The 18,923-nt window shown below is 36.9% G+C and overlaps 1 protein-coding gene across 1 annotated transcript in view; it reads right to left on the reverse strand.

Annotated features, from left to right (window-relative positions):
- Positions 1-18,923, reverse strand: part of LOC140153406 (uncharacterized) — a 95,697-nt gene that overhangs the window by 9,373 nt on the left and 67,401 nt on the right. The window contains 11 exon segments of the mRNA XM_072176163.1: positions 604-813; positions 1,389-2,235; positions 4,206-4,433; positions 4,991-5,376; positions 6,182-6,547; positions 8,455-8,641; positions 8,644-8,746; positions 10,343-10,389; positions 11,115-11,291; positions 11,709-11,829; positions 12,807-12,947. Coding sequence (XP_072032264.1) covers positions 604-813; positions 1,389-2,235; positions 4,206-4,433; positions 4,991-5,376; positions 6,182-6,547; positions 8,455-8,641; positions 8,644-8,746; positions 10,343-10,389; positions 11,115-11,291; positions 11,709-11,829; positions 12,807-12,947 — 2,813 coding nt within the window.

Below are 18,923 nucleotides of genomic sequence, written 5' to 3' on the forward strand. Positions count from 1 at the left end.
TTTGCTTGATTTTCAAATCCATATAATGCAGCAAAATCATATATTTGTTCCTGATAATACACATCAATTGACCAAAGTGCTTCTATGGATACATCTAACATACCCACTAAACTTGATTTCAAGTGTCATGTTTGCGATATGCATGTAACATGATGTCCATTACATTTGTTGTAATGCCCATGCTTTGTCAGATTATCATTTCCATACCTTTACCAAAATATGCCAGAACTACACTATTTTGGGCCCTATGCATGACAATTCAATGTGACAGCTTTCCCAAAGTCTTCATTACACACAGGGTTATACAAGTCTGGATTCTCTCAGTTGCCTTTTTTCAGGGACAACATCTATCAAGTAACATTTACACATCTTGGACACATTGATTTTTTGGCCACTTAATCAGCTTATTTCTTGAGGTTTGCTTAATGAATGATGCTTTATGTTAAAACACACAATGATACCTTTTTCCCATGCTGCTACGTACACCCTTAGAAAAATAATAGTACACTACATGTAGCTTCCCAGCACCCTCAATACTGAAGACCAAACACATACACACATATATTGTGCAGCCACATCAATCAATCAATCAATCTAACTTACGCGCCCTGTCAAAGAAACAGTGATTGCAATCATGATTGGCCGGTCTATAGCTGTGAGAGTGTTCATGCGCTTGTATGCGCTCAGGTGGCTTCACCCAATTGTAAACACTAAACATAGGAGGAGTGTCATGAGCTGGGGTGTGGTCCATGCCAACTGAAAAGCCCGCAGGCGACCAACAGTCAGACCAACGGTTTGCTTCCGAGCCCATCCCTAATGAAACATGGTTGAATGGTAACATATATATATATATACCATAACTTAATTACACAATATTGATTCATATGATTTGACAAATTGTTTAGCTAATAATTATTAGGACCTGCTATCTTGAAAAGGATGATGTGATATTTCTACAAGCACCAGTTGCTACTACACATGTCCCTAGTTATGTAATCAAATGAACTGAAATCAAATTCACCATTGTTAAGATCATGCACAAATATATTCTATGGTCATAAACTCATTTAGTTATGAGTTAAGTTAAGTATGGTATAACTACTTCTCTGAAAAAACCTAAGAAATCAAATCAAACTGGTTCAAAATAAAAAAGAACTGGAAGTTGTTGTAATGGAGCAATGGAAGTTGTTGTAATTGTTCAAAATGCTCATTGAAACATAAAATGTTAAAAATGGTGGCATTTTTATTTGGTTACTGGCATGCATTAATGTTACCACCAGACAAATGCTGTTTTCAATGTCAAGCAATCCGCATCTTTCACAGTCACAGGGCAAAAATGTTTTCTTAAATATCACAATTAAAAAGTAAAACAGAATGTGAATAATTACCCTTACCCCTCTCCTGACCACCTGTTCGTATAAATGGTGGCCCTGGGCTCTGTGAGGGGGATGTGCCAGGACTGCTATAGCTTGCCTCCGGTGGCCCATAAAATTCTCTTCCTTTCATTGCACGCTGGTCTAGGCCAAAGGGCCTTCTCTGGCCCGGGTATTGTAGCATTTGAGGATGTATAGGGGGTGTTGGTCCTGGCCCTGGTACGGCTTGAGGGTAGGGCCCACCAGTTACAAGCTGTGGGGCTTGGGCCTGTTGCACCCTCTGTTGTGCTGCCATCATGGCAGCAGGGGAATAGTTCATCAGCTGCTGTTGTGTGGCCATCATCGGGCCCATGCCTTGAGTACCAGGGGATGCTGGCCTAGGCACCTCCTGCTGGGTCCCAGCACCCAGACTTGTTGGTATAGTTCCGCTAACAGCCGGTTGATAGAGCACCGGCGCACATTGTGGATAACCCTGGGCCGATTGTTGCTGTTGCTCTATGGGAGGCTGATATACAATCTGTGGTTGCTGCTGTTGCTGCTGTTGTTGCTGCTGCTGGTGTGGTGGTGGCTGCTGTGACATCATGCTTGTTACATAGCTTTGCTGGTAGCTTTGTGGGGGAATTGGTTGCTGCGGACTAAGCATCTGACTCTGCGATGGGTATCCGATCGGTGGACCTTGCGGCTGCCCTACAGGTGACGGACCTCCGAGTTGTTGCTGTGAGCTGTGTGGCATAGGTGCAGGCTGTGAGACTGACATAGGCACAGGCTGCTGATGTTGAGGGATGAGTTGTGTAGGAGGCGTTGGACGATAAGTCACATGAGGGACTTGTTGCTGTGTATGCTGGGCTGGACTGTACATAACCTGTAACAAAACAAAAACAAAGCCATTATATATGTGACACTTTTTAAAGTCCTAGTGATGTGCTACAACCATTTTGTAGTTAACTGACAATTGTGTTCTTTCACCCATACTGAATAAAATTAATATAATTCTTAGTGGTCTATAACGTAGACACATAATCTGATTAGACAATCGCATGATTTTGGGTCTCGTCTATCAGGCTGTAGATGACCCCACGTCATCACGAGTGTTGATAATGCGTAACACGCTCATAGAGGTTTCGCGTATGTATCACGTTTGTATGCGTAGAGCGAGTGCGAATACTCGCACATGCTAACAGTACGCGCAACTAAAGATGTGAAGTTGTAAACAAGTTTTGTTCATTTTAGAAAAGGAGAGTTTTTATGACGGTAACTTAATTTTTTATTTTTGCTTTAAAAAATACTTTACAGTTATTAAAATAACATTTAACTGACTATCATGAGTCGGCATCCACTACTCAAAATATTGGAACTGCCTGTCATCTATCACACGGTAGAGGATAGTCAAAATAAAAATTCCCATCATTTATTCTCTAAATGAATCTTGTTTCTATTTTCCCACCTTCCATATCATGCAGTGACTTGTCATGTTGGTACTTATTTTGGTATCACTGGATAAAGGAGACCCATAGCTATTAGTACCAAATAGAATAGCATAGGTTCCATTATACAAATACAGGCATTGTAACCTCCTCTAAAGAAAATTGTGTAACCCAAAAAATTAAGACAAATGTTAATTCATTTGTGATATTTCCCAGTCTGGTAATCAAGCATGAATCCAAACAGATTAAAAACATGTTATTTCCAGGAAAAATGTGTAATCTTGTATTGCTTGATCCCATTGTGAGTATACATTGTATCACTTAATCCCACTGGGAGTTTTAATTAAAAACAAAAAAAGTAAGATCAACCCCCACCTTCCTGGTAGGAAAGGTTCCATGAAAAACCACAAAATTAATGCTTGCATATTTCATGTTCTGGAGCAATTGAGTACACCACAATTTCCCGCTCTTCATGTGTAAAAAATTGACACATTCCACATCACACCCACAAAGCTTGACTTGACGAGGACCAAGGTGGGCACTGATCAGTCCCTTAGGGAGAATCATGTATCTTGGTTCATCCATGCATTACAGAAATTCTACCTCAAATTTACATGCATTCATAAATTACCCTATATTCCTAGATAGCGAGAACCAATCAGAGCAAATGTTAGTTAATTACAAGCAGTGCATAAATATTGTATAATTACACGGGTGCGCACTCCGCGTTAATATGCATGTAATACAGATTTTTGTACAGTGGTGTTTGACTAAATGAGATTATAGAATTCATCCACTCTTGTATTAAGAAACAAGCCAAAAGTTCAATAGTGTCCTATGAACGAAAGTTCTATTGTTAGAGGGGAGGGTCAAAAGGTCCGATGACATTGGTAGAAAACTGATCTTTTAGGTTTGAATTTTCACTTGTGTTACAGGGCGGATCAGGGAGAGGATCAATCTCTTCACAAAAGCAATTTCATTTATATGACTTCATCAAACTTTTGCTTTGTTCCCTTAAGACACCAATAACCATTCCATTTTAGCTTAAACACTCTAAAGGCACGTGACATTCTGAAGATACACCATGCTAATCTCAATGTGTGTCACAGGGTTCCCACACCTTGAAGCCTTTAAAATTCAAGGACTTTTAAGGTCCAAAGGCATGATTTTCAAGGACTTACCACAACACAAAAATCATGATGCGGCTCTCCATGCGGCACAAATTAACAAAAGTGACAAATTTTGTCAAAATTATACTTTAGGTAAAATTCCAATTTTCAAGGACTTTCCAGGACCTTGTGCAAATTTCCAGGACTTTCAAGGCCTTGAAAAGGTGTTTTCAAAGGACTTTCAAGGACAGTGGGAACCCTGGTGACAATTCCTTTGTTAAAAATCTAACCTGACCTACCTGTGCTTGGGGCTGAGGATGAGGCTGTGATACTGGCGGTGCTTGAGATGAAGGAGGAGGCATCCCTTGAGGAGGCATCATGCTGACTGGACCCCTCACAAATGGCCCCATGTACTGTTGTGGCATCATGCCAGTAGGGGGACCCTGAGGAGATGACACATCCCCTTCACCAGACAGCTGATGACCTAACGTGATACCTTGCATCTGTGCACTGATGTCCTGATATTCCTGTACACGGAGAAAAGTATGATGAAATGAGCATTTCTTACACAACTATTTTTTTCCAATGAATCTCACTGTAGTGCTCTGTTTCAATTCTTACTAAACCAGTGGATCTCAACTTTAATTGCTTGAAGGATACAAGGGGCCCAAACACATTCCAAACTTATATTATATGATTGAGGCCTAAAAACACCAAATCTATTATGTTTTCCTTTATGTTTTAGAATATGAGTGGTTGGCAGGTCTGGTTTTCAATCAATGAGGTAAAGGGATTTTACCCCAATGCCCCTAAGCGTTGAAAGAATCTTGCATTTCACAGTCCCTGTGCTACTTCACTCAAGTGATTAATAATACACTTCACAGTTACTAATTTTAAATTATTTTGTATTTTGTATGTTTTTGAGCTATATACTTCAGTAAAGTAATTTTAGGTATACTTCAAACTTACTTATTTTGAATTCTTTTGTAGTTTGTATCTTTTTCTTGTAAATGCACTGTACCACAACTAGATAAGATAAGATTTGATATAGCATTTGTTTTGTACAGAAATTCAGAGTTCTTACCCCAGAATGTTGATGGTGTACCATGACCTGTTGTTGCTGTTGCTGTTGCTGCTGCTGCTGCTGTTGCTGCTGTTGGGGAGGCATGGAATATGGCTGCATACCAGCAGGCGATTGTGCCTGAGTAGCCATAGGTCCTCCGACAGGCTGCTGAGGTGGCTGAGCATACTGCAGCTGCTGACCAGGATGTGGTGATATCATCGGTTGCTGTTGCGGCATTGGTGGTGCCGGAGGTTGCTGCATACCCATTTGTTGGTGCCCTGGTAATGGCTGCTGGGAGTGGCTAGGTAATGAAACTTGTGGCTGTGGCTGTGGTTGACTGCTCATGGGTTGCTGGACTTGGGGATTATATACTACAGGAGTGCCATCAGGATTTAGGTAAGGAGTTTCTATGGAACAAAAATAACATAGAAGGAAAACAAATATCAACTATTAAGATAAAAAATGCTAACACCATATTGATACTTGAAAATGCTTTTCATGCTACTATTTTATAAATAAATATTTTAATTAACCTACCGGATATGAGACAAGGTTGCTAGCATCAGAGTTTTTAAATGGTGGGGAAAACATGATTTTTGAATACAAAATTTCATTCCTTCACAAATAACCATTACAAATATATCAAATTATCCATCTAACTATACATTGTAAGGCATCCCAATTTCACCTACAGTCCCGCATTTTTCATACAGTCTTCTTTTATATGGATATCCGTCATCAGAATAAAAATCTTCAAAAGAAAACAAGCTTATAGTATGATCCATTTATTGCTATGCTATAAAGCATTCAAAGGAAATTTCTTTGTCATCTGCAGAACTGGTAAGAGCATAAAAAGTATGTTTTGGCATTTATAATTCCACATTTTCATGTTGTTCCAATTGTACCACTTACATGTATGACAGCCAATGCAAATTTACACATAATTTGCTGATCTATATTTTGTACTTAACCGGCCCGTGCTTTGTCTTGTCATGGCTGGATAATAAAGGTTATACTGTATTTACCACTCGTTACATACACTCACACGTAGGTAAACCACATGCATACTTCAGCCTGTCTCAAGTATTATATGGCCGAGATATCCAAAAAGAAGAGCCCCAGTAGGCAGATGTAGTGCCAACACAAAAATACCCAGTGACATCTTCACTTAAACACTACTCCCAATAAAGACAAAACATTGTTCCTACTTACTGGTTGTAGGGTTGATCAACACACTGCCAGGCGGAACTGATTCAATATTCGGTGCAATATACATAACAGGTCCCGATGACGGTACTGATCCAGCAGCGCCCCCACCACCACCACCACTACTACCACCGCCGCCACCACCACCACCACCACTTCCTCCTCCAGATTGCATCATGATGGGTGGGGCTTGCACTAAAGGCATGCTACCAGCCCAGGTGACCTGTGTACTGGCCTGGGGCGATGATGTGTAGCTGACGGTAGGAGCTGGATAACTGCACGGACCCTGGTTAATGGGACCCAGGCAAGGTTGGTAAGGGAGAGAAGGTTGCGGACGGACTTGGGGACTGGTTGCTCCTCGTTCTGCTGAATCTGAAAGACACATAACAGCATCTGTCTAAGGAAAACAACTTCAGCATAGCACTGACTGAAGTTGCAATTCTTAGGGAAACAACATACATACACTTCGAAGATACAATGAACTGAAGTATTTCTCTGCGGTTTTTGTCATGAAAAACACATACCAAATTTAAAACAAACTCTAGAATATAACCAGCAATATACCCTCACCTATTCTAATTAAACTATAAAAATTGAGAAGTTCCGAAATATTTATCATGATGTAAATGTGTTTTTCTTCTTCATTCATACATGTCATAATCTCTTTCTTTCATATCCAAATCACAAACAGTTAAAATAAGATTAGTGTGAGGATTTCATTGAAAAATTACAAACGTAACTCTGAACCTTTCACACACTGCTAATATAATCACAAATATTATAACTGTTACAATCTTATTGGTTCTTAGCTTAATTGGTATAACCAATGAGCAGAATCAAAGAGTACCGACTCAACCATGTTTGTGTGTCGCTCATGGAGGGCAAATAGTATACCTCCGATAATTTCGCTTTGCGCCTTGCAAACTTTCATTCGAAGTGCATTGCTTCTGTGGCAAAAATATATGCCGAGTATGCAACCTTTATAACGCTCAAGCTTAGAAATGCAAATTATCAGGCTCTTGACGAAAAAAATGTAATGAGGTACATTATTTACCCTCTGTAAGCGTCAAACCAAAATGGTGGATTTACCATAGTGTTGGATACAATTTTGAGTCACAAATATTTGGGTATAATCTCTATGGGTATAACAAACATGTCTGACCCTATTTCCCTTTTGAATTATAAGAATTAGTGCATCACCAAAGTTATTATATTAAAATATTTCACATATTAGAGCGAGATCAAAATTTACATCCTTGTTTCTACACAAAGAGATTTTACCTTTCCACTCAAAGTTCATATTTGCATCAATAAATTAAAAATGATCTCAAAATTGAGTTAATATTCTAGTAAATATCACAAAACACATAGTTATGTTGATCACTGCATAGGTTATTATTGTTATATTGAACTTGATTGACACTTCATGACTTCAAAGCAACAATGATGGACACAAAAGTACAGAAATTAAATCAAATACTGGAACTTGCGTTTTGTTAACAGTTTTGTCAACAGTTTTGTGGACAGTTTGTCCGAAACTATCAGATATCATCAGGTGACTGATTCAGGTTGATTGGTCACGTATGAGATGGTGATCAATTCAATTCAGTGCCTAGTCCCATGCGTGTGAGAGTTGAAACATGACTTATCTACCTGAATCAGTCACCTGATGATATCTGATAGTTACGGACAAAACACACATTCCAGTATTCAATTTCTGTACTTTTGTTTACCAACTGGATGAATAATCCACACCAAAATGGTGGACACTCACTGGGAATTATTCATTATGTCAGTTAGGGAGTTAACTTGTTTCAGGTTAGTCACTCTGAGGAGAGCAGTGCACATGTATAGAAACTCCCTTGTATGAAAAACAATTTGGTCTCTTGCCCCATAAAGGACGGATCACAAATGGAATCAATTGTGTGCATTTACCAGGATTTGAACTGGTGTCCTTCACAATATTGATGCCAATGCAATGGTCTTGCTAATTGCGCCAAAGCTTGCATTGGAGCATGATGAATTAAATAGTCATTCAATGCTGCCAATGCAATGCTTATGTCAATGATTTAAGTTCTGCCTAAAGCCTAGTGTGCAAACAAAGTCAAAAACTTTTAAAAATAACAAATAATTTAATCAAATCATTTTGAAAGACTGTTACTAAAGTTTCACCAAAGGACACCAGGTCAATCTGCAAATTGCAAAGTCAAAGGGCTAGATATCCAAAGGTCAATGTTTCTACAACCAGCAAGTCATAGACATGTACAGTTTAAGCTCACCTCCTCTAGGCAGCTTGCCTATGCTGCCTCGACTGCCTAAACTACCACTACTCCGACTACTTCCACTGCTATCATTCCTCATTAGTATACGTGTGGAGATACTGCTACCTGCAAAACTGCTGGCTTTTGTCACCGCCGGAATTGATGGCCGCTCTGAACCGCTCGAATCCACACTGCTCCACGGCCGATCTTGTTTGCTCCATACATATGACGAGTCATCAGATGTACCACTATTTTGCCGACTACCTGGTTGTAATGGTCCTTTGAGTACTGTGTGCCAGGAGGAACAAGACTGAAGTATAAGAGATGCAAAATGAATGCAAGATTAAATCATCAAAATACTAATGTTAAGCTCTTTGGAAACAACCCAAGTTGCATTACTTTGTCTTGTACAAACACTAATCTCATGCAATTTATCAATACACAAGTTTTAAATCTGCCATTGATTTCTTGTAACACAGCTTCATTTATTTACACAAACCATATGTGACATGATCTGCTCCAAAGGCAGGCCAAAGGCGGCAAATTTGAAATTAAGATAAAGGCAAAAATATAGAGGAAAAACGATCAAATGCATAGGAAAATAGATATTGCAAAACTTCATTCTTTTGTGTTTTCAGAATAGGACATAATTTTTCAAAAATGCTTCCTTTGGCCTCCATGGACTAGATTGTGTCGCATATACATGAATCCGACTTAACACATTCCTACACCACACTGGTGGCCATAGCTGGGGCCTTCCATCCATTCTACGCACGCCAGTATCACAGGCGTGCAGCGTTTACCACTCTCGTGACACGGTGCAAGTGCTATGCACTCCGATGCGCTCGCGATAGTGGGTGTTTTGGATCGCAATCCAAACGAACTAAGCTAGTTTGGAATAGATGGCCCCCAGCTATGGCCGACTTAATCCTGACCATCACTTGGCTCGTCAGATTCGTCTATAAGAATCCTACTGAGAGAATCCAATGCTCTGGGAATGATGGGACTACTGAGACTTACCACCAATGGCAAATTTGCATCCTTCATTTGAATATTTACCTTGCAATGGTGTGAGAAGCACACATGACTGAAATTACTTCTTCGTTTAAATCACGACTCAGATAGTCCATTCCAACTTGATTTTTAGGTATATAAATCATGAAAGCATGTGATCCTTGCTGAATTATACAATGTAGTACAACTGGCAACTGCTGATGCCACATCATAACAAAAAGTCACAGAATTATATGGTGCAATTACATTTGATAAATACACTGCACCGAAAGTAGATGATCACTTTGGCCCAAAACACACCTTATAAACTATTTAGCCCCAAACATCATAACTCCTTTGTAAATAAGATGACTTGCTACATTATAACCCAACTACTATAGCAGGGTGATTTTTCCATGTTAGCAAATCTAAAATTCATATTGGTTGAAGATGTGTTCTTTACAGTGTTATTGAGACAACAAATTCAAGCATCTACACTAAGCTTCATTTGAAAAGCTCGGATCAATTACTTGGCAACCATCATAGATTTAACATGTCTTTTAGTAGTAAGCTCCAAGTGAAAGGCTTGGATCAGTTACTTAGCAACCATCAACTATGATATATATGCTGTATAAGTAACTGAATGTGTAAGCTACTTATTCTTTGAAAACATACAAAAGTGATTTCCAAGTCAAAAAACTTTCTACATTTCTCAGATGAGCGGAAATCTAGGAGGATCAGGATTTTCCCGGAATCCTCAGCTCCCTCTTGAGCTTGGTAGGATAGAGCATCAGATCATTACTAAACTTGAGGTTCAAAGTTCAATTTTAAATGGTCATTTTTTAAAGTTGTGAATTGAGAAGTTGGCTGAAGAACACATGCTGAAAGGATCTTTCTGGCAGATTCAACTTACCTAACAGGGGATTCTATCACATTGCCTTCCTGAGATGATTGTGACGACTGCAAGGAAAAAAAGAAACAAACACAAAGAATTTGAAACATCATTTTTTGTACGATTTTCATGTCAATTCAAAACATGAATGGGCAGGTCTGAGAAGGCAGCACCTAATTGAAGCATGTTTTATCACACATGTTAATGTCACAATTACTGAATGATACTTCAGAAATTCTTGGACAAACATGGATTTATGACTATTAACGTTTTATGAAACAAATATTTGAATTATGTTTCTTTTTCATTTCATTGAAGTTGCTATTCACTCAAGCTAATTTAAAATTATTAAACAAGGTTTCAGTTTCAGTTTATTTTCACCATACAACACCTAAGGTAATAAACTTGTATAATAATCCACATAGTTTCATGCAATGTTATATGGGAAATCATACTGGTTTGAGACATATGGGGAATGCACCAGGGTACCTTCAAATTGAAAAGTGAACAATTGCCTCTTTAGAAAGCATGAGTGATACAGATATACATAGCACCCACTTAAAATTAAGTTTGCCGAGTGCATATTGACATAATCTTGGAGCATATCACTACCCCCCATAAATGATATACACATGATAAAATAGTATAGGTCTTCTCTTCATATTAAAATTCATTGGAAAATTCTCACTATCCATAATACTGCCAATCAAAACTCAAAGAGTTGGTATTTCCCCACTACTAAATGAGCAGGATATTTCCCCCCTTTTTCAGGAGCAAGGAACTTGTATCTTACATCTTGATTAAAGATCCTCTCTCTTGCTCTCTGATACTCTTGTGACCTTTCTTCAAATGATTTGCTCTGCTTTTCAACCTTGGGTATCTGGGTCGTTTGTACGGGCAGCTGCTGTGGGGGTGCAGTTGTTACTTCAGGCAGTTGTGTTTCCACGGACTCCTGTTTGATTGGCTCCTGCTGCGACAACATCAGATCATTGTACCATGAAATCTTTAGTAGTATCAATTTCAAACACAGTTATGTTTTCTTTTTTCATGTTTATCTTCACAGGGTATCTTGGCCAATAATTAGACATGTGCTGATTTTCCAACTATTCCAGCTGCATTTCTTTAAGTATGTAGCAGTTACAATTACATAAAATGTACATGATGACAGCGTAGCAGCAGCAATTGCACTGCATGCTTACTACACTTTTACCAATGTCTGGTTGTGGTAAATGATATTCAAAATTGTACTTGTGCAAGTGTCATTTAGTTATCCTCGAAATTGTTACAACATTTTGGCCTATTTAACAACTTCCCTAATTCTGTTTCTATCTGTTTTAGCCTTTTATAGTTGCCTACTAATTTCTTTACTATAAATTATTGTTCTTACCACTACTGCTGCGGGTATGTCTTCTTCTTTCTCCTCAAAACTAGAGTGATCTCTTCTTAAAATACGCTTCGCTGGACCATCAGGTTCATCCCTTATATGTTCCTTAAACTTTTGCTCTGGACTACATAGTGGAAAAATAAATACATTGTCAAAATAGTTGTGTCTTAAGGGTGCTAATTTCTCTCTGCATGAAATATTTTATAACTCTGATGATATCACTCAAGTGTTTTGAACTCTAATGATGCACTACATTTCAGTATTATACAGAATCAAATTTCCCTAAATAACTAGAGATTTTAGCCAATACATCAAGTATTTTAAGAAGTACAAGGAAGAATTACTTTGTGTGATGATCAGTACACATTTTTAAAGATCTTCCCTGGTCAGATGTCAGTTAAAGAAGAGTGCATAGATTACATCACATTTAAATAGACTTCTGAACAGTGTCACTTGCATGAATGCAGCTTGGTGTTTGATACCCATCAACCAATATTAAAAAGTTGGAAATCTGAAGCAGTATCTACCACTGCACATAATCTGTGCCTGTACTGGTGCAGTCTTTTCAGTCACTTCTTTCTATATGTATTTCAAATCGTTCTTAGCCAATGTGAAACACTTGGCATGCTTGTAATTCTGCGATAAAACACACAGTCCAGAAGCATACACACAACTTACACTGTGTACACAACAGGTACTTGGCCAAGAATTCTTTAAAATACAAATAGTTAAGATATTCTCATATTGTCAATTGATGTTCACTGGCACGCACAAAGATTAGGTATACTGATGAAGGCAGGCAACTTGCCCAACATTTTAAAGCATTGGAAATGTAACTGCCAACTTGTCAAAAATTAGTGCAAGTGAAATACAAAGCATGAGCAGCTGCTAATGCCAAGACATGGAACTAGAATTTGGGTGAATTCAGGAACTTGTTGAGACACAAGAGGCTCATTATAGACATGCATTGCATTATAAGATTATAAGATGCCTATGAAGCATAAAGTTACTCAATAGAAATTGAATGGAATAGTTTATTCTGGTTGAATTGTGTTACCATCAAGATGTAACAACTTTGTTTCATTCAAGTTTTTTACTTACATTCTAGTGTTGGGTGTCTTGTTAACAATGACAGACTTGCCGGTCTGGTCAACATTGTGATCTAATCCAAAATATGCTGCTACCCTGTGAACTATCATACGATGATACGACGTCATGGGAGGGAACTTTAAAACTCGCTCTCTGAAAAGAAGTGAAAACAAACATGGTCAATTTGAGCACACAAATGTTTTGAAGAAATGTTATATCTATCTGCTACAATCAATATGGCATAAATACAACCAACCTGATCAGAATACAAATAATACCACTGATGACATTTACAAGCAAATCATTCAAAAAGGAATTGTGCAAGCTTTTTTTAAAAAATTTTTCACTTAAAAAAGACAATAATAGGACCATTACAAATTAGATTCTTAGAAAAATGTGTGGGACAAGCCACTATATTGATGAGACTCCTACACACAATGTTGGAGAGTTAGCAATCTTAATGGAGTCATAAAAAATGTATAATTAGTATAATTGGATATACATTTTGTGGCTTATTTTGTCCGTTTTCTGAATTTGTACAATGCAATAAACATGAGAACAATGTGTGCTGCAGGTTGGTTTGGTCAGTTTTGTGGCGGGAGATGTTAATATCAAGATTAACAGGGGAGATACACTTTGCAAAACAAATCTCATTCAATTTATTGCTTCAATTTTACCAATAGTTATAAATATGAAATTAACAAAATTAAACACTAAAGGATAGAGTTGGCTGTTTTCACTGCATATATCATAAGCGCCATCAGCATAATTACAAACCATCCAGTTGTTATTCAACAAAAGAGTTAAGTTATAATTTGGCTGAAAACGATCCTGGCTCATTTTGTCGTTGCATTGCACCAACACATACGTGTAGTCTCCTAGGACAAGTGCTTGCATCATTATTCAATGTAAGATTGGAAGAAGTAAGCTAAAGATATCTTCAAGCTGTCTATATATTACCCTGAGGCATACTGTCAAGGGCATTTCAACATGCCTAGATCTGCACACTAAGGAATACATGATTTAGCTAAGAACTATCATCTGATGGCTGTCACTACTTTGCACCACAAGGAGCTAAAATAGTCTCTTGCCCCATAGCCATTGAAACTGACCTTGTGTTACGGTATTAGTTTAAAGTGACCCAAACCAAGTAAGGTTATTCTGGGAGTATAGTTATCTACTGAGTTTAGAGAACTGTGCCTGTGTGGTGGGAAGACAGCAATGGATCATAATGGATTGAATCACAGTTATAAAGAACAAAAATACATAACTCTATGATACCAAATTTTGCTGGCAGATTTCCCCAAATTAGTTTAATGATGGATAACAGAACTGGTGCAACTATTGCATGCTACTGATTTTGCTGAACAAGTGTAATTCTGGTCTGATTCTGCCCACATTTTGCTCTACTGGCACTGTCTCTTTTTGAAAATGACAAGAATGTACTAACCAAAATGTTTTGGGTAACACTAATTATACTTATTCTGGTAATTACTCTGCGATCGCCTCCAAAGGCTTTTAATATTATTATTACAGGTTATCAAAGGGGCATATTCATAGCAAAATAGTCGAAGTGAGAGTCCCTAATCAGCATGGCAATACTGGTCTGTCAAAGAGGCCACACAAAAATAAAACTACTTGGGCCCTTTGTACTGCCCTCCACTAGCTCTTGTTGATAACATCCAGAATCTGATGTCACATGCGGTTTCCAGGGTAACCTTAATTAGATGCGCAAATAACACTTCACCATATTCCACATGAATGATTGATGCCAGATAGGTGTGAAAAAAGGAACTAGCCTGAGCTCTTCAATTATTCTGATATTTTTTCTTTAACCTGTTTGCCAACAGAGTATACTACAAGGGACATGTATACTTAAAAATGGGTCGTTTACTATATAGGCCTAACTTTTAAAAGAATATTTGAACAATACAAAAGACCCTATATATTTTAATGTATTATTTTAAAACAATTGGCGAACAATGTTGGTGCATTTATTTTCAAAATTATTGGTTAGTTTAAGGGATGGGGTATGAGCGTTTGGACAGTATTTATTGTGGGACATTAGAGCACATCAGACATATCGAATGGCATTCTGAATACGAAAAATGTCCTTCTGATATCAAATAATTTTGATTTTTTTTGAAATTCGCAATGTAATACACATTTTATGGCAAATCATTAAATATTTTTGATATTTAACAGTACTCGAAGTAAACTTTATAAATCTGATGATTTATACTTAAAGTGTATGTAGGTGGGATGAAAATTTTGACCTTTCGTATTGAAGATATGGATTTTTTTCCCCAAAACACCAAAAACAATTAGGTCTTTTTCGGGGAAAAATCCATATCTTCAATATGAAAGATCAAAATTTTCAATTGATCGTCGGCTTTTCCTCCCAGCTACATACACTTTAAGAATATGTCATTAGATATCAAATTTTAATAATTTGTCATAAAATTTGTATTATATCGTGAATTTCAAAAAATATGTCTGATGTGCTCGCATGTCCCACAAAAAATACTGTCAAAACGCTCATTCCAGATCCCTTAAGTTACAATTATAACTATAACTATTGGCAGTTGTAAATTTAGATTTAGTAAAGTTAAAAAAGCAACTTTTTTTACTTCAAAATAACATCTCACACACTGACGTCTTTAGTACAATATTGATTTTATGTGATAAAATATAAATTCCTTACTATATTCTCTATTGTTTTTTCATTTATATATGGTCAATTCCAGCTAAAGCGGACAAAATTCTCTATGTTAACTTTCCACTTTAAAATGTCATTAATAAAGGAAATCACGTTATTGATGGAGCATATCATGTCACGTCCAATGTGCTCTCTTTGTACATATAGGCCTTTACTAGCAAGTCATACCAGGGTACAAGTTATGATAGCTTAAATGAATTATTACCCACTTAATCCAAAGATAAAGCACCATATATGTCATTGAATGTCCTTCAATCAAAATGAAATTATTACCGTTAGAAAGACGTTTGCATTATCTCTCATCATATGTAAAACGATTGAATTCCACCAAAGTTTGTGGACTCTAGAGGCCATTAAGTCAATTTGGCTAATAATTTTGTTACCCGCAAAACAAAAATAAAATTATCGTTCTGAAAATTGTTAAGTGAATATGCCATAAATGACTATATCATGAAACGAAGTTTCGTTCTATAATTCTGAGGTCCAAGTGATTATTTTATGCAAATACGCTTTTACCCATAAAATTCCATAAAATCAAATTTGACGTTACCCACGTATCAACTGTTACCCACGAGTCCAGCAAATATAATTGCCATAACTTAAATTAACATTTAATGACTTTGGACACTGAATTTAGTTTGACAAGCGCTTAAAATTGTAAATCGTAAAAATATGTTCACCGCTTTAAAAAAGAATCTACAACGGTTTAAACTTTTGTTACCCACGAATCCCGAATAGATGCTAACCTTGAAAAACAAGGAGATTGTTTATTTTAAGTTTAAATCAGCACATATTCAAGCCATGGGTATGCTATAATTTTTACAGTACTTACAGTTTATGCACCTAAGAAACGCAAAACCCCAAACGGTACTATAGTACTTATAGCTTTACCCACAAATTCATTCGTTACCCACGAATCCAAGGATTTACTCAGAAATTATATGTTTCTTATGCATATTAAAATTTTGAAAACATGCGAAATAGGTTCCAAAACAGTCCTGTTTAATAGCGTCCTCTTGAAGGTATACTGAAGCTGTATCATGAAGTTTTGATTGATTATCCTAAATTACCATTTTTTGGGTAAATGCAATTGGTTAGAGAAACGGGAATCATTGAAACACAATGGAGGAATAACCGCATGATGGTTTCCAACCTTCTGTAATAGTTTCTATTTTGCCGCTTACCAATACATACCTTCAAATATGTGTTACCCACGAACATTTTGGTTACCCACTTAATCCCTACTTAAATTATAGTTAACAATGTATTGATAGTGTTTTAGTACATAGGAACTGTCAAACACGATTTAATAGAATATTGCTGCATGAAAATATGGAATGATTTTACTAAAATAATAATATAAAACTGTTTGCTCTGTCTATTTGAATTTGGCAACTTCATTATTCTCAAAATTTTTATACCCAAAATGCCATAATGATCCATTCTAAATATTCCATGTAGTTTGTATTTTGATTAAAATTCATTTTAGTGCCATTGCAGCCTAAATTATTGACATACGGAAAAGTATTTTTTATTTTTATTTAAAAAAATTAATAGGAATTGCTATTTTCCAGACGCTGTTACCCACGAATCCATCCGAGATCCTCATCCTGCTGATTTAGATACAAAATCTAACTTTATATTTATATGAAGCATTTATTCTAATCTTTCAAAATAATACAGTAATGTTAAATGACAGCCACTTTGGAAAGAGTTCAAGAATTGACACAATCTTAACTGTACACCTGGTTCTTTCTTAAAATTTGTAATAACCAAAATATTTCTTTGTAGATATATGTAATAAAATTCTATTTTACGCTCAAAGTCTTCACCGATTTCTAGTGTATATGAGTCACACATAAAATATTGAAAGATATTAGAGAAAGTGAAATTTTATGGCGTACAACAGGTGAAAAAGGCTTGAATTATGCATATGCGCATTTAACACTTTATTTGGTCTAGCAAGAAAAGTCATTTTTCAATCCGATGGCACTTCCACCTGATGATTCACTAGATATGATCGTCTCATTTGATAAGTCTAGAATTGAAAAGGAAAACATTTTCAAAATGGCCCCCAGAGAGAATTTTGTCCCGCTTTGGCTGGAATTGACCATATATATTTAGAATCTTTAAATGTGGGTTTGCGACAAATACAACTCACAATTACTCTTTTTGTCCTCTTTCTTTTTTCTGATGGACCACAGTTGATCTGTGATGGAACAGACAACCATTCTTTTAACTGTTATTTAAACATTCATTTTACTATTCTTAGTCTAGCCCACATTTAGACTCCTGTTTCTGGGCTTATTTCTTTCTTCTTCTTCTTCTTCTTCTTCTTCTTCTTCTTCTGTCAACATTTAACATAATTTGCTCTAGCTCCTTTATTATTTCACCGATTATGACCAAACTTAGGCACAAGCTCCACTACCCCAGCCTTTACATTTGACATGACCCATTTGGGGTCAAACGTCATGCATGAGTAATTTTGGCTAAAATGTGATTTTTACCAAAAATGCTTCTTCTCCTACAGATTACATGGTACAGTAATGAGATTTATACATTGACCTTGGCTATAGCCGGTGCCTATGGGGTCCTCACAGATTTGGGGTCAAAGGTCATTAAGGTGGTAATTCCGGCACATAACCAAATACCTTCAAAATGCTTCTTTTGCTACAGATTATATGGTACGGAGATGGGACTGATACATATTCATTGACTTAAGCTGGTGTCTATGGGGTCCTCACAGATTTTGAGTTCAAGGTCATACAGGGGGCAAAAATGGTTGATTACTGAAAATCACTTTAAAATTCAATATTTTCTGCATATTAAGTGCTGTGATCATCAGAATAATGCCAAAAGGGCTTTAGCAGTATGTGCATATAGGATTGTAATCCTGCTTGGCTTAAACATGGAGGAGGGGTCTGTTTGGGGGTCAAAAGGGGTAAAATTCTAAAGTTTGTCCAATTTAAATGAAAATTAGTATATGTGATCTTGATATGATTCAAAATATTGTGGAGGTCATTTCAAGGTCACCAGAGGTCAACCAAAGGTCAAAAGGGGTCAAATTGCAAAGTTTGTTCAATTTGAATGAAAATTAGTATATGCTATGTGGATATGATGCAAAACGTGGTGAAGGTCATTTCAAGGTCATCAGAGGTCATTTCAAGGTCACGGCTAGACTTCGCAGCCTTACAGGGATCCAATATATCTAGTTTTAACTGTTTCTTTACTAAAAATGCATAGATTTATTTTCCTTTTGTTTGTTTGAAATTGCATCTGGAGATCTAAAGTAAATGGGTTAAACATGTAGGCAACTGCTGCGACAAACACCCCCTGAAATGCACATAACACAATTGTGTGGTAATCACTAAATGAATGACAGACAAATCGTCTTCTTCAACATGCAAAAA

This window comes from Amphiura filiformis, chromosome 1 (assembly GCF_039555335.1).
Source record: "Amphiura filiformis chromosome 1, Afil_fr2py, whole genome shotgun sequence".
NCBI lineage: Eukaryota > Metazoa > Echinodermata > Ophiuroidea > Amphilepidida > Amphiuridae > Amphiura > Amphiura filiformis.